This window comes from Copadichromis virginalis, linkage group LG20 (assembly GCF_057382275.1).
Source record: "Copadichromis virginalis isolate Kocher_CV1m ecotype Utaka linkage group LG20, C_Virginalis_male_GT1.1, whole genome shotgun sequence".
NCBI lineage: Eukaryota > Metazoa > Chordata > Actinopteri > Cichliformes > Cichlidae > Copadichromis > Copadichromis virginalis.
This window is the reverse complement of record NC_140637.1, coordinates 8,076,526-8,091,263: the sequence shown is the minus strand read 5'-3', so window position 1 is coordinate 8,091,263 and position 14,738 is coordinate 8,076,526. Positions and strand designations below refer to the sequence as shown.

Below are 14,738 nucleotides of genomic sequence, written 5' to 3'. Positions count from 1 at the left end.
CTAGATTAGCCATATTCATAGGCTTCGCTTGCAAACACGCCCCCTCCCTCCCGCCCTCTGTCTCTGTGGTTAAACAGCGTTATCTCTTTTTAACCCCTGCCATCGTCCGCTGCGCTCTCCTCGCCTTTATTCTCAGAACAGTAGACCGGGGGGAACTTTTAACTCTTTTAACTCTATTTTACCGGCTTGCGTGTGAGTGAGTGTGCTTCTCTTCGGTTCACCGGCCAGATGGAGGACTATCATAAACCGGACCAGCAGACGGTGCAGGCGCTCAGGAACATCGCCACCCGACTCCGGATCAACTCCATCAAGGCGACAACTGCAGCGGGCAGCGGGTAAGATGGTTAAACCGAGCAGGAGACGCGTGACAGCAGAAAACGTGGTTTTATGCACGTCATTTTTATCCGTTTAAATATCGATGTGTGATTTCTTTCATTTATGAGGACCTGCTTCAGGGAAGCGCATCGTAATTACAGATGAACTGGTCGCAGAACACAGTAACGTCTGTTTTAACGTGTAAAATAGTCAAACTGTGTGTTTAAAATATTGTAGATGCACCATATGAAAATCTGTCTCTGTGTGTGACGTGTCTAAACTTTTTTAAGCATTTCAGTTGTTTACCTGTGCGTATAGTTAGTTTTATACCAGAGTCTGTGCGCAATTTACGCAAAAGCAAGGGCGGTTGGGCAAGTTCATGTACATACATGCTACGACCAATATCCTGACCGAAAATATAGTCTTAATGTATTTAATAATATGTTGTGCCCCTTCAAAATAATAAAACATGTTTATTATTTTGAAGGGGATCGAGCTTGCTGCAGGTGCACTGGTGTTCCACTCCTCTTGTCCTCCGAGATCACTTACGCAACACACACATACAACTCACGCCGGACAGTTGTTTTATGTGGCCATTGCTACGGCTCATGGGTCGATGTGTTGTGCGGCAGCAGAGAGCCGCTCAGTGCGCAAACATGCTTCTGCAGCGCCTGCGTGACCCGACGGAAACGGCAAAAGCGAATAACAACGTCCAGTGTGCACTTTCTAAGTCGCGATGACAAATATGCTGTCATGATAGAAAATACAATGACCTGGAAAATAAATCGGACTTTTCATTATTGGTGACTCTTTTTTTTTTTTTTAATTTTATCGAGAAATAAATAAATAGTTTCTTTTCTTTTGTTCTCGGTTCTTGTTGTTCTTCAATGATTTGCTTCCAACATGAAGCTCCTCTCTTTCCAGTGGAGATGCTTCCCAATCCATCCATCACTTTTGGTTCGAATTCCCTTTTTAGCTTAAAGACATCAAACACTTACAGACTTTTTTTTTTTATATATATAACGTGTGCTGCACCAATCACTCACCCTTTTCCTTGTTCTTTTTTCTTTCTTTCTTTCTTTCTTTTTAATTATCTCATTACATTTTTCATTTCAGGGTATTTAAAAAAAGACTCTTTAGTGAGGTATTTTGTGCGCCCAGAGGACTGAAGGAGCAGTGTAGGAGCTATTGTATATGTGCTTACTGTTGTGTGACCTTGATGATAGTGTGGCCTTACATAATTCCCCAAATACTGATGGTCTGGCTTTAATTAACCCACTGAATGTGCACTGACGGGATGAACCGGACAGTTAAACTCAATTTCTAATGTCATTTTGCCTCTGCACCTATTTTGTTGCAGTCACCCCACATCATGCAGCAGCGTGGCCGAGATCATGTCCGTGCTTTTCTTTCATTCCATGAAATACCGACCCGAAGACCCACGTAACCCCAACAATGACCGGTTTGTCCTCTCTAAGGTAATGCGCACACATCCATAATGGTTGAAGACGTTTTCAAAAGCATCAACACACAGAGGGAGGTTGAACTGAGTCAAATAATATGCATGTGCTCTAGTGTATATATAGGATTTTTATATAGTATGTGTCTAAATAACTCACTCATATAAGGCTCTAGCATATATATTACAATGCTACAAAATTAGTGCAGTCATCTGTGTTCCCTCTGTTCAGTTATCTGATCAATGAGCTCTGAAAACTTTGCCTCCTCAGGGTCACGCAGCCCCGGTGCTGTATGCTGTGTGGGCAGAGACGGGCTACCTGAAGGAGAATGAGCTTCTCAACCTCCGCAAGGTCGACTCAATCCTGGAGGGACACCCTGTGCCGGTGAGGCAACATTGAAACCTGCAAGAAGTTTAAGGCTTTGAGAGTCACTACCATGAATCAGGAATATTTTAAAACCTTTATGCTGCCTTTCATGGTTTCCTTTCATGCTTTCTTTGGAGTTGAGAGAGAAGTATTTGTCGTGTTTTCACACTGAAGTTGATACGTTTCACACTGCACTAAACACACACGAACAGAGTGAGATATATTGAAAAGTTAAGTAAAATCTTATATATGCTATGCTTTCCGACTTTTCTGTTAAATACTGCATAGTTTATGGACAAGTGTTTGTGAATAAGAACATTACAGTATCCTTGCTGCACACGAGACGTGGACACGCTTCCACAGATAACAGCAAAGCATCTGTAGGCAGAGAAAGCGAGACAACGCTGCGCCTGTGTGACAGAGATGCTTTGTCGTCTGCTGCAAACATCAGTGACACTTTGTCCACATTAACCCAGAAATTGGCGCACTGTAACATCCAGACCATAGCTGCTGTTCCAACAGTTCCACTGCTGCTGCTTTTATGATCCATTTAGAAATGAAAAACAATCCATCTGCTGTTGCTTGCTTAGCTCGAGCTGGAGTGAGTAATGTGCATCTTTTTTATGTGTGCGTGGATGCAGAAGCAGCAGTTTGTGGATGTGGCCACGGGATCTCTTGGTCAGGGGCTGGGAGCCGCGTGTGGAATGGCTTACACTGGAAAATTCTTTGACAAGGCCAGGTAACACAAACAAAGTCACACTCACGCGTATAAACACAATCATTTTGGTGGGGGGCGTGCACATTTCTGCAGAAGTGCAGCAGCCCAGTTTGCATCTGCACACATTAAGATGGACTGTATGAAATTATGCATGACATAATGTACGCTGCAGCGAGCTGCACAGACATGTGACATTTCTGCCTGGAGCTTGGGAATAAAACGCTCTCTGACAGGCTTGGTCTGTGCTGACATTTAGGCAGTCACTTAGAGCTTATGAGAGGCGACCGTCATCCTGTTTTACCTTCACATCAGGATTAATGGGGCTGGATGAAATCAGTGGCAGTGAGCTCAGAGTTGAATGCATATAAAAAGTTTTATGTTTGTTAAAACAGTGTACTATTTTTTTTCAATTTCTTTCAACATTATTCTTCACAATTCAAATTTCATCTCAGTGTTTTGACAGCAATGCAGCTCCTACTCAGCTGAATTTCAGCTGATTGAACTCGCTCCACGTTTGTCTCCTTTGTTCTTGCGTGGTCTGGAAAATACCCGACCGTTTCTGTCTGACAATAGATGTTTAGAGCCGTGTAGCCTGTAGCATGCTGGATTCACGTTTTCAAAATTTGTTATGATTTTCTATTTCTTTTTTTTACGCATCCGAGCTGAAACCTGACTTTCAGGATGATATTTGGTACATTTGATTGCGAGCCGAGCAGAATGTGATTGCTTGAAAGGCAGCTTTGGGGGGGTTTTTTTTGCTGTTTTGCAGGGAGTGCTGCACTTGCACTCTGTGTTGGCTGTCCTTCATATCTCTCTCACTCTCTTTGCATTCTATGTGCACTCAATTATTTCTGCTCTAATAATCACACACGCAAAAGCACAGTTCTCCCTCATCTCCCTGCCTCACCCATTTCCCTCACCACCTCTTAAAAAAATGATGAAATCTTATATTGTGCTGCTATCTACCTGGGCTCCACTGTGCATTCAGACAATAATAATGCATGGACCATGTGTGTTTGCATGGTGCATGCAGTAACAACACACGTAACAACAACTACTGGCTGCCGGCTGCATCACTGGTTTCATAATATGATCTGAGCCCAGAACCTTTGAATAGCAACTGCATCAATGCCACTTGTGGATACTCTCACACAATAACCTGCAGGATCAAGTAAGGAAAGCATGTGTGTGAGAGGTATCACCTTGTCTAAGTCTGTTATTCACACCTACAAACACTGGATGAAGGAAGGTGTAACACACACACCTTCTAAGGGAGTCCAACTACAGGAGTAAAGGGATTACTCCTGTAGTTGGACCACTTATATTACTTGCAGACTACTGTGAACACGAGCGGATATGTGTGTCTTAGAATATGTTTCGATGATCACCACCTGGAGCTTTTATCACTGAGTTTTACATTTTTGACCCCCTGTTTGAGGACTCTCGAGGCTGTTTGTTTTGGGTCATCAAATCAAATCAAATCACTTTTATTGTCACATCATTGTCATATTTCAGCGTTAGTTTGGAAATGCAGACTACCTCCCTGATGTTGTGTAATTCACAACAATCTATCTCGTGTTAACTGAGAAATAAACATACAGACAGTTGATTACATAATTTCAAGGAAAGATGCACTACAGAATAGTATGTGATTCGGTTATGTTCAAAGATTTTTTAACATTTCATCAAGGTTAATAAACAGCTTTTTGCTCTTTCTTTCTTTGTATTACTGTAGGGTCTTTACCTTACAATATAAAGCACCTTGAACTAATTGTTGTTGTGTTTGAATTAGAGATGGACCGATCCGATATTAAGTATCGGTATCGGTCCGATACTGTACTAAATTACTGGATCGGATATCGGAGAAAAATAAAAAATGTAATCCGATCCATTAAATATCACGAAAGCACCTCACAAAACTTGCAACACGCCGTAACTCACCTCAGAACGTTAGCACGTCGGAGCAGTATGCATCACGTGATAGAGCGGCTGTGACATGCGGGACCTGTCGGTGGTCTGGATAGCATGTGGAGCTTCGCTAGCAACCCGGCATTTCATCTCCGACAAAGTTATTCCCGAGAGAAGTAAAGCAAGTGTGTAAGTCCATCTCTGAATGTAAAGCATTCCTGCGTTAAGCTTAACAAGCGACTGCCTCTTCTTGCTGCTACTTCAATCATGAAACTGCTTAACGATCAGCTGATCGGCTTTTCTGTCGCGAGTCCGTGTCTCTAGTTTGCTTTTGGCCCACTTTGCACCAGAAAGAGGAAACCAGCGGCTGAACAACAGCAGCACGTTTAAGCTTGATCAGCTGTTGTTAGAATTTATTTATTATAGCTGACAGCTGGTAACTGTGCAGGGGCGGATCTAGCAAAGTTTAGCCAGCGGGGCCGATAGGGCATTAACAGGGAAAAGGGGGCACAAAGACATACTTTTCTTTCTTATTCTCATTTAAAATGTCGAGCTTTTAATAAATAATTATCTTACACCCAAAGTTTTAATTTGATGTAAAATGAATAGAAGTCAATTACTGTATATAGTAACTATTAAGTCTAATATGTGTATATATATATATATATATATATATATTTAAATATATATATATATACCCTAGTAAGCTATAGTACTTTTTCCTTTGGGAAGGTACCATCTGTGCAGTCTGCAATTTTGTTGAAGAAAGATGTTGAATCTATTTAATATTTCTTGAAAAATAATTGATTTCTGTGCATTTTTTTTTCACACTGCATCAAATTAAGGTTAATTACGTCGATTAAGCATCATGAGGTGGAGCGTGAGGGGTGGTTCCCTATTTTTTATTTATTTATTTTTGTTGTTGCTGGGAGTTGGAACCCTATTAGTTAGGTTGCTTAATATTTATGCTAAGTACTCTTTAAAATACCAGAATAGGGAGGATGGTGTAGGTTTAAGTTTATTAGATTGATCAGTATTGCTGAACTTTGAAATAATTTTTTTGTATACAGGTATAACAGAATAGCTTTAGTGTAGTTGTTGTTTTAAACTTGAGTATGAACTTATACAAAATGCAGCAAGATATTTAAAAAACAGTTTTGTTGATTAAAAAACACTATATCGGATTCATATCGGTATCGGCAGATATCCAAATTTATGATATCGGTATCGGTATCGGACATAAAAAAGTGGTATCGTGCCATCTGTAGTTTGAATTTAAATTTGAATACTATCCGTTTATACGCTTTATTGGTTTTTCCGTTGTCCTTTCCCTTCAATCTAAAGTCTCTACCTCTTTTCTCTCCAGTCCCACCTCTGTGGAATTCCCCTCTTCTTCCTTTCTTTATGTGTCGTGTGGTTTTTTTGGGGTTTTTCCTCTGTGGTCGGAGTTGGAATGCGTGGTGTAATTCGCCGTGTCTCGGCCTATCTTCCAGTTTTAATGAGAACGTGTCTATTTGACTGGAAAGCTGTCAGGAGTTGTTACGCCACATAAGCAGCTACTGAGGATGATCAGAGCGTGGTGGGGATAAGGATTGGGGGAGGGATCTGTTTTTGTCTGTCTGTGTGTTTAGGTGTCATGGTCAGCTGTGACATCATGCCACCATAGGGGGGCATCAGATGATGGGAGGACGTGAAAGGACAGGAAAATGGAGCTGATATGAAAAATAACTAATTTCTCTTTCCCCGTCTCTGTTTGTAGCTATCGGGTGTTCTGCCTGTTGGGTGACGGAGAGCTGTCAGAAGGCTCGGTGTGGGAGGCCATGGCCTTCGCCTCATACTACCAGCTAGACAACTTGGTAGCCATCTTGGACATTAACCGACTGGGTCAGAGTGACCCGACTCCCCTGCAGCACCATGTGGAGAAATACCAGCGGCGCTGCGAGTCCTTTGGGTGAGCCAGGGGGGAAGTCAAAAACTATCTGAGTGGGTTATTTAGTGCTTCAGTAGCTGCTTAAGGAGTCATTCCAAGAACCGTTAAACAAACTCAGCTTCAGTCATTTATTTATAAAATAAGATGCACTTGTTCTTTAATTAATATGTAAGATTTGCTGCTCAAAATTAGTTTTTTATATTTTGACTCGAGCATAAGCACATGTAATGTTTGACTTGTCTGTTTCCCCAGCTGGCACGCCATTATAGTAGATGGCCACAGTGTGGAGGAGTTGTGTAAGGTGCTGAGTCAACCACGCCACCAGCCACTTGCCATTATCGCCAAGACCATCAAGGGCAAGGGCATCCCAGGTATAGCAACTATGCAGACAGTGGTTCAGAGTGCTCAAATATCAGTATTTTGTACTGTAATGAGCACCAGTTTCCTCTTCCTACTGAATAAATAAAGGTTGTTTAATCATTCCTTAAAGCATGCAGATAAATTGTTAAGTTTTACTGCTTAACATTTAAGATGTTTTTAAAAAGTGCTCTAAAATCCTTTTTTTTTAAAAGACTGGGTAAAATGTGGCATCTGACTGGGAATATTAGATCTGTCTGAAGTTTTCTGAACTGCCCCAAGCACCCACTGTGAGTGCACAGAGGCCATAATCCAGGTAGCGCTTCGGTGCTTTAGCTGCTGCTGCTCCATAATCCCTCAGAATGTGTAGGATACACTCCCTACAACAGCCCATTGTACTTGTGTTGTGATAAGCTAAGTTGGAGTGTGTGCGACCGACCGCATGTGTTTGTTGGGGAGAAAGAGACGGTTGTTATAAGAGGGTCTTTGTGTACAGATGAGTGGACCAGAAATCTTCAGTGTTGTTGCAACCCTGTGGCCTCTTGGCCTTAACCCTTGACCTCTGCTACAGGCTGATGTTACCCACTGGTGTGGAACATTGTTATGAGTGTGACAGCATGTGCACCTGCATGAATGTGGAAGGCATACGCTTGCAAGACGTGAACAAATTGGTTCCGTTAAAGAAAGAAAACTGAACAATGGTCGCTTAAATAACTTGAAACTGACAAAAGTAACAATAAATAGAAATGTATTGAAAATTAACACATTTAAAAGGTCAAGGTACGTCAGTGTCAGGTAACACCGTTCTTCGCTGTCTGAGCAATGCAAAGCGATGCAATTTTTGTGAGTCTTTAAGACTTCAACAGTGTGTTTTTCCCTAAATAAATAAATTGCATTTTTATGTTGGGTTCACGCATGATTAGCCCAGTGCTGACCTATCCGGCGTGTACCCTACCTTGAGGGTCTTGTGACAAGAAGAAGAAGATGGATAGATCAAAATATTTAAATGTTAAACTTTGATTAGGTGTTTGAAAGATCACTTGCTTCTGTTGGTCAAAAGAATAGATGCTCAGCGGATACTTAGGCGCGTCTGTGTCTTTCAGCGGCTGAGGATAAAATGGGCTGGCATGGTAAACCCCTGCCCAAGGACATGGCAGAGAGCGTGATCAAGGAGCTGCAGAACCGTATCATCAGCTGCAACAAGCGCCTCTATCCTGCTCCCCCCAATGAGGACACATCCCCTGTTAGCCTCCGCAACATCCGCATGCCGAGTGCACCCAGCTACAAACCTGGAGATAAGGTAGGATCAGTGGTAGCAGACAATCCACCCTCACTTGTCTTTAAAAGTCATTTTTACCTGTTCATAACATTAGATCAAAGAAGTAAATAAAATCTTTTTTCTATTTTTTTAAATAAAAACTTGAGCCGAGCGTACTTTATTGAATCTGTTTTCTCCCCGTGTGATCAGATCGCTACAAGGAAGGCGTACGGCATAGCTCTGGCCAAGCTGGGGCGTTACAACGAGCGAGTGGTGGTTCTGGATGGAGACACCAAGAACTCCACCTTCTCTGAGCTCTTTAAAAATGAACACCCCAACCGTTACGTGGAATGCTACATTGCAGAGCAAAACATGGTGAGGATAGTTCACAGCAAGAGAGCTGGAGAAAGTTTCACAGGTGAAGCTAAAGTGTGAAGAAGTATGAGAAGGCCAGCACGTTACTAAAACAAAATAGACTTAAGATTCAAACGCTGCTGTATAGAGTGGTAAAAGACGTCCATCAGCACCTGACTGAAGCTATTACATGTACACAAAGTGTTTTGTATAAGGTTTTTCCACTTATCTTTTATTTTCCATTGGGGCACAGTTTGCTTACTAGATGTTTTTGATGTGTCGCTGTCCTTCGAGGAGCCTTAACGTCAAATGTCCAATGTTTACTGTTCCTGATCATTATCAACTATTTCTTGGATCCTTCCAGGAAACAATTTTCACCAGTTTTCTTAATGAAGAAATGCATCATCGTAATGCAACGTAATATTCAGTATACTCTGTAGCACCTTCACAAAGGTGATGACCTATGCTGCATCTATGCTAGCAGCTCTGTGAGACTCTACTTTATTCACACTAATTACAAAGTGTATTGGAAACTGTAACTATATAGTGCTCGACTTCTTTAAAGCAAAAAAACAAACAAAACATAGATATAAAATATGCTGAACTGCCTCTCATCTCTCCTGCAGGTGAGCGTGGCGATTGGTTGTGCTGTACGAGACCGTAACGTGGTGTTCGCCAGCACCTTCGCCACCTTCTTTACCCGCGCTTATGACCAGCTCCGCATGGCCGCCATCTCCGAGAGCAACATCAACCTCTGTGGCTCCCACTGCGGTGTCTCCATTGGTCAGTTACCATCTTCCCTTTTGTGTTATGTCTTCACCGTTGTGAAGAGTGCACAACGTTTGGTTTATTATCATTTCACACCCCACAGTTAATACTGAAAGGACAGATTCCACTGAGCAAACCAGTCACAGCAGCCATATTTTTCTCAAGTTTAGTTTGGGACACTTTTGATTTTGGATCAAATCTGCCCACTGAATCCTCATTGGACTTGTAGTGGTGAAAAATATGAAGTTACTGTTTTTGCATGTTGCTCCTGTTCCAGTATCGCGGCACTGGTTTGAAGCTCTCTTCCTTTTTTAATTGGTTTTGATCCCCATAAATACTAAACCTTTGCTTCCATCTTCCTCTGTGTTATTGTGTTGTTCACATTCTCTCCTGATATCAGCACTCCTCCTGTCCTTCCTCTCTGTCTCTGCGTCATGGAGGTGATGACAGAGCAGACTGAATCTCTGTCACCTCTTCCTCCCCCTCCTCTTTCTTCTTCTCCTCCTCCTCTTCAGGTACACTGCATGTCCACCTTTGCAGACTGAATGACATTGTCTGTTTCTTGTTGCTGAGGTGTGTGTTTGTGCATATTTAGGTGAGGATGGACCCTCTCAGATGGGTCTGGAGGATCTGGCTATGTTCAGAGCCATTCCTGCAGCTACTGTCTTCTACCCAAGTGACGGTGTTTCCACTGAGAAAGCTGTGGAGCTTGCCGCCAACACAAAGGTACTCGTAATGATTTTTGATAACGGGAAAAAGAAAGAAAAATATTAAGTACTTAAGATTATGTATGTTAAAAGCAGCGATTCATTTTGATGCTTTCTGATTTGTTCTAGGGTTTGTGTTTTATCCGGACAAGCCGCCCAGAGAACAACATCATTTACAACTGCAACGAAGACTTCCATGTCGGACAGGCTAAGGTTTGTTGCTGCATTTTAATCAAAATGTTGATCTATGCTCTAAATAAAATCTGTTTATTGTTCTAATTTTGCTGATCTGTTTAGACTCTGTGCACATTTTCTTCTGGAGTAGAAACAAACAAAGACAAATGTAGAGTTTCCCTTCGCACACAGGTTGTATATAAAACCAATGATGATTATGTGACTGTGGTTGGAGCGGGAGTGACCCTCCATGAGGCTCTGGCTGCTGCTGAAATGCTGAAGAAAGGTATGAAGAAATAAGGAAAAAAAAGATAAAGCTGACCTGTGACATAAAACAGTGCAAAAACTATTTTTCTTTTTGTAATTACATTTTTAAAGACACTGTTTCATATTCAACTTCCTCTTTTGCCGTTCAGAGAGAATAAACATTCGTGTGATCGATCCATTCACCATCAAACCCCTGGACTCCAAGACCATCATCGACAACGCCAGAGCCACCAGAGGACGCATTATCACAGTGGAGGACCACTACTATGAAGGTGAGGAGTCTGCACAGCGCCCCCAAGTGAAAATGAACAAATGCTGTATATAAAAGATGGCCAGAAGCTCTGTGTTGAAAATAAAAAGCAAGCGCAATAAACCTGGTCTATTAGCCAGCAGGGGGCACCATCTCTGTCTGGGAAAACAATGCTAAGGAGTCTGCGAAGAAGAAAAATGACTGCTGCTTACTTCATTTAGGAGCACAGTAAAAGTTTTCATGATCGGTTTGTTGTCTGAACTACTGGTTCAGTGTATTTTTTAATGCAGCATGAGATTCATTTTGTTGTTTTTGGGGGGGAGGGTTCCGTTTAAAGTCAAATAGACAATAAAGTGGGTATCATATAGGGTGTGGGCTCCTGGTGTCTGGCACGTTTCTCAGCCAGGTCTGCCTCACACTCACCCGGGGATGCTCAGGATGTCTTCTGAACATCTCCAGGTGAGGTGTTATAGGCATGCTCTACTGAGAGGGGACACCGGGACACAGAGACATCACACCTCTTGCTCGCCTTCCCCACAGAAGAGCTGGAGGAAGAAAAGATTTGTCAGTGGAAGGTCTGGCAACACTGCCTGGGCTGCTGGCTGGCTGGTTGGATGGAAACGGCAAACATGTCAAAGCCAAGGATTAAAAAATGAATGGGTATCATCACAATGGTTACATCAATCTATTAAAGACGGTCTACAGAAATTAATTTCAAGACAACAAAATAATTTAGGGGCAGGACTCTCTCTCTGTATACTCTCTAATGGTTTCCTGACCTCACTACCGTCCTGTCAATAAAGGCTAAAAGCCAAAACTAAATACATTAAAACAAAAAAAAAACTTAATCCAAGAAGTTGTATATTTTCTTCTACACAAAATTGGAAAAAAAGAAATTTGTAAATCTAAACGAGTATCTGAATTTAAAATTAGTTTGCAAGGTGTTGCAATAAAACTTCTATATGTAGAATATTTATTATTATATCTAAAATATGCTGATTATTTTTTGACCGTTTTATATTCCTGTTTGGTCAAAGTCACATTAGTCTGGCAGCAGCAGGAGAGATTTAAGTAACAGGCATACGAGGGATTGTTATGCAGCTGCTTGCGTGTCTGCGCTGCTTGTGTATCAACTCATGAATAAAAAAGCCCTGAGCAGCTAAGGACAGACGTCTGTGTACAGACGGAGAAGCTCTTAGGTGGAGAGAGAAGAAGGGCCTGAGGAAGGGAGGAAAAAGATAGAAGTATGGGATACGGAACGTCGCAGAGAACTAAGGTGCATGTTGTAGCGGTAAAGAGAGAGGCGTACGCTAAGGAAAAGGTAAAACAGATATTTTTTAAAAATGTTTGTTGGGGGGAGGGAGGGAGGACAGAGGGTGGAAGTGGAAGAGCCTGTCAGGATTTCTTAATTTCATCTCCGGCCTTTGGGCTCTCAGTGACCTACATACAATACCAGCATGGCAACAAGCATCCAATTTTTGCTTTTTCCTTTGTCTCCTCTCAGCCACTGTGTGTGTTTCTGTGAGCCTAAATTTAGCGGTTTGTTTTTCCTTCTTTGAGAGAACTTCTGTCTGTGAAAGAGACAGCACCCATTTGATTGCACACACTTTAAAATTCAGATATATATAATAGGTTGTATGCAACTTGAAATCTTAAAGATTGTGGCCTGTCCAGGTAGACCAGAGATGTTTTAGTTCAATAAAGTGCGATGACTTTTTCCGTCAGGTACCTCTTAATGGCCAGCATAAAAAAGGAAGTAACTGCATGTATTACTTACACACCTGACTATATTCAGCCTTCAGATCGCATTCCTAAAGGGGATGAACGTGTGACAGGAGAGGAGTGAGAAAACAGAGGGAGGGTGGCGCCAGTCCTGTCAGCACACATTACATCTCTGCTGAGCGTAATCGCTCATGGAGGTGTAGATAGATTAAATATGACACTCGGAAAGATGCCGAGCAACTTAGAAACTTGATATTTGGACGAACTACCCGTTAATCGATAGTCTTGTCTGCTCTGTATTCTGATTCCTCAGGTGGTCTAGGTGAAGCAGTGTGTTCGGCGGTGGTGAATGAGACCGGCTTCACCGTCCACCGCCTGGCAGTCTCCCAAGTGCCCCGGAGCGGTAAGCCCCACGAGCTACTCCGAATCTTTGGCATAGACCGTGACGGCATTGCTCAAGCGGTCCGTAAGATGCTCAGCAGCTCAGCCAACGCCAAGTAGGAAGGCTGCAGGAGTGACAGCAGCGGGAACAACATGGTAACTGACTCCGTGGTTAACCGGTTACCTCCACGGAGGCACCAAACAAACAAAGTAAACCAACATGGGGGGAGGGATAGCACGACTGGCCCACTCACGCTCTCCTCCTCATAAACCAATTGGAGGCATTTGTTTAAAGCAAAACAAAAAAAAGAAGGTAACATGATTTCTCTCTGTCATCAATGTTGTCTGACACCCCCGCCCCAGAATTTTACCCTATCACTTTGTGAGTTCAGTAAACACACTTCCTACCCCTTAAACTCACCCATCCCCACACCTCCACCCTCTAGTTCCTTCCTACCTCTCAGAGAAAGTTCTGGTGCTGCTGTAGTGTCTCAGTGAAAGCAGTGAACGTGGTTTGGAGTGACGTCAAGTCTTTATCGTTTTTTCTGTGGAACCCCCTCTCACTTCTTGGGCTCAGCGATATGAGCGTCTGCACCCAGTACAACTTTGTAAAGTCCCACCCGACATGAGCAAAGCAGGGTGTGGAGAAACTCTGGTTTGGTCTGTTTTGAGCACTGACTGTTTTTAACCTGTTTTGACTTGGATAGGACTGTTTCACACCAATAAAGGGATGGTTACTTCACGGTACTTGTGTCTGAGGTCTTTCTTGAGGGTTTCGGTGATGGCACGAAGCAGGCATCACAAGCATCTTTTAAGTTTGAAGTCAAAATCCTCCTGTTTTCTTATCTGCAAGTGGCAAATTCAATCACACAGTGAAGTATTTCAAGCCAACTAGTGTGACCAATAAATGCAGAAATATCAGGTTAATAAATGGAATAGAGTCAATTATTTCAGATGGATTGATGTCGCTAAGCAGGATTTTGTGTCCATCTGTCTGAACTCTCACTGTCTGATTCAGTTTCCCAAATTGCCCTGCAACGATGCTTTGTATTAAACATAATATGAGGAAAAAAACAGGATCTCAGTATTGGTCTTACTCCTGTCCTGTCTAAATTTGTTCTTCTTTCGCTTCTCTTTCCCCTCTTCCTGTTAAAAAGGAGTTCTTCCTTCCCACTGTCACCAAGTGCCTTCTCATATGGGATCAGGAATTGCTGGGTCTTTCTGAGACTGTTGTGATTTAGTGCTTTATTAAAGTGAATTACCATCACTGTCATACTTTAATACAAGAAAACCATCATTAATTTTATTAGCAATAGCCCTGCTGTTACTGCTATGAAAATGTATTTTCTGTTTAAGTTTGTATGTGCGTTAATTTGCTGAATAGTGGTCACTGTGGCCTCAAGCAATCAAATAATTGCTTTAAACTAAATCTTTCAATTATGAAGCAGTCAAATTAAAGTGTTCTGGTGACTGGCTGTAGGATCACACAAGCACACAGCTACTGTGTATCATCTATATTTAATGTGCGTTAATAATTTAACAGCCCATTGAAAGATTTAGGCTGGCTGGCTTATATATGTACAAGATGACAGATTAAAGGAAAAATGTGGTGTTTCCCCAGAACAGCTTTGGGTTGATTCTACAAGACTACTGGAGTGATGGAGCACCAGCGTCATCTAATGTGACGTGAGGATGTGTCGCATGTTTTTATGCTTCTTAAAGCATTAGATAAGCCATTTGCCCTATGGATGAGGGTGAAGAGAGCACTCCTATCATGGGGTTGTTGATTTGTGGTGAGTTTAT

General features: G+C 42.2%; 1 protein-coding gene across 1 annotated transcript; it reads left to right on the top strand.

Annotated features, from left to right (window-relative positions):
- Positions 1 to 13,677, top strand: LOC146684280 (transketolase-like). Its single transcript, XM_085444320.1, has 14 exons — positions 1 to 335; positions 1,676 to 1,793; positions 2,046 to 2,159; positions 2,783 to 2,880; positions 6,527 to 6,718; positions 6,950 to 7,068; positions 8,158 to 8,354; positions 8,523 to 8,687; positions 9,293 to 9,449; positions 10,030 to 10,160; positions 10,271 to 10,354; positions 10,508 to 10,601; positions 10,732 to 10,854; positions 12,868 to 13,677. Exons 1-14 carry the CDS (start codon positions 229 to 231, stop codon positions 13,053 to 13,055), a joined length of 1,887 nt encoding a protein of 628 aa, XP_085300446.1. The 5' UTR covers positions 1 to 228; the 3' UTR covers positions 13,056 to 13,677.
- The last annotated feature ends 1,061 nt before the right edge of the window (positions 13,678 to 14,738 follow it).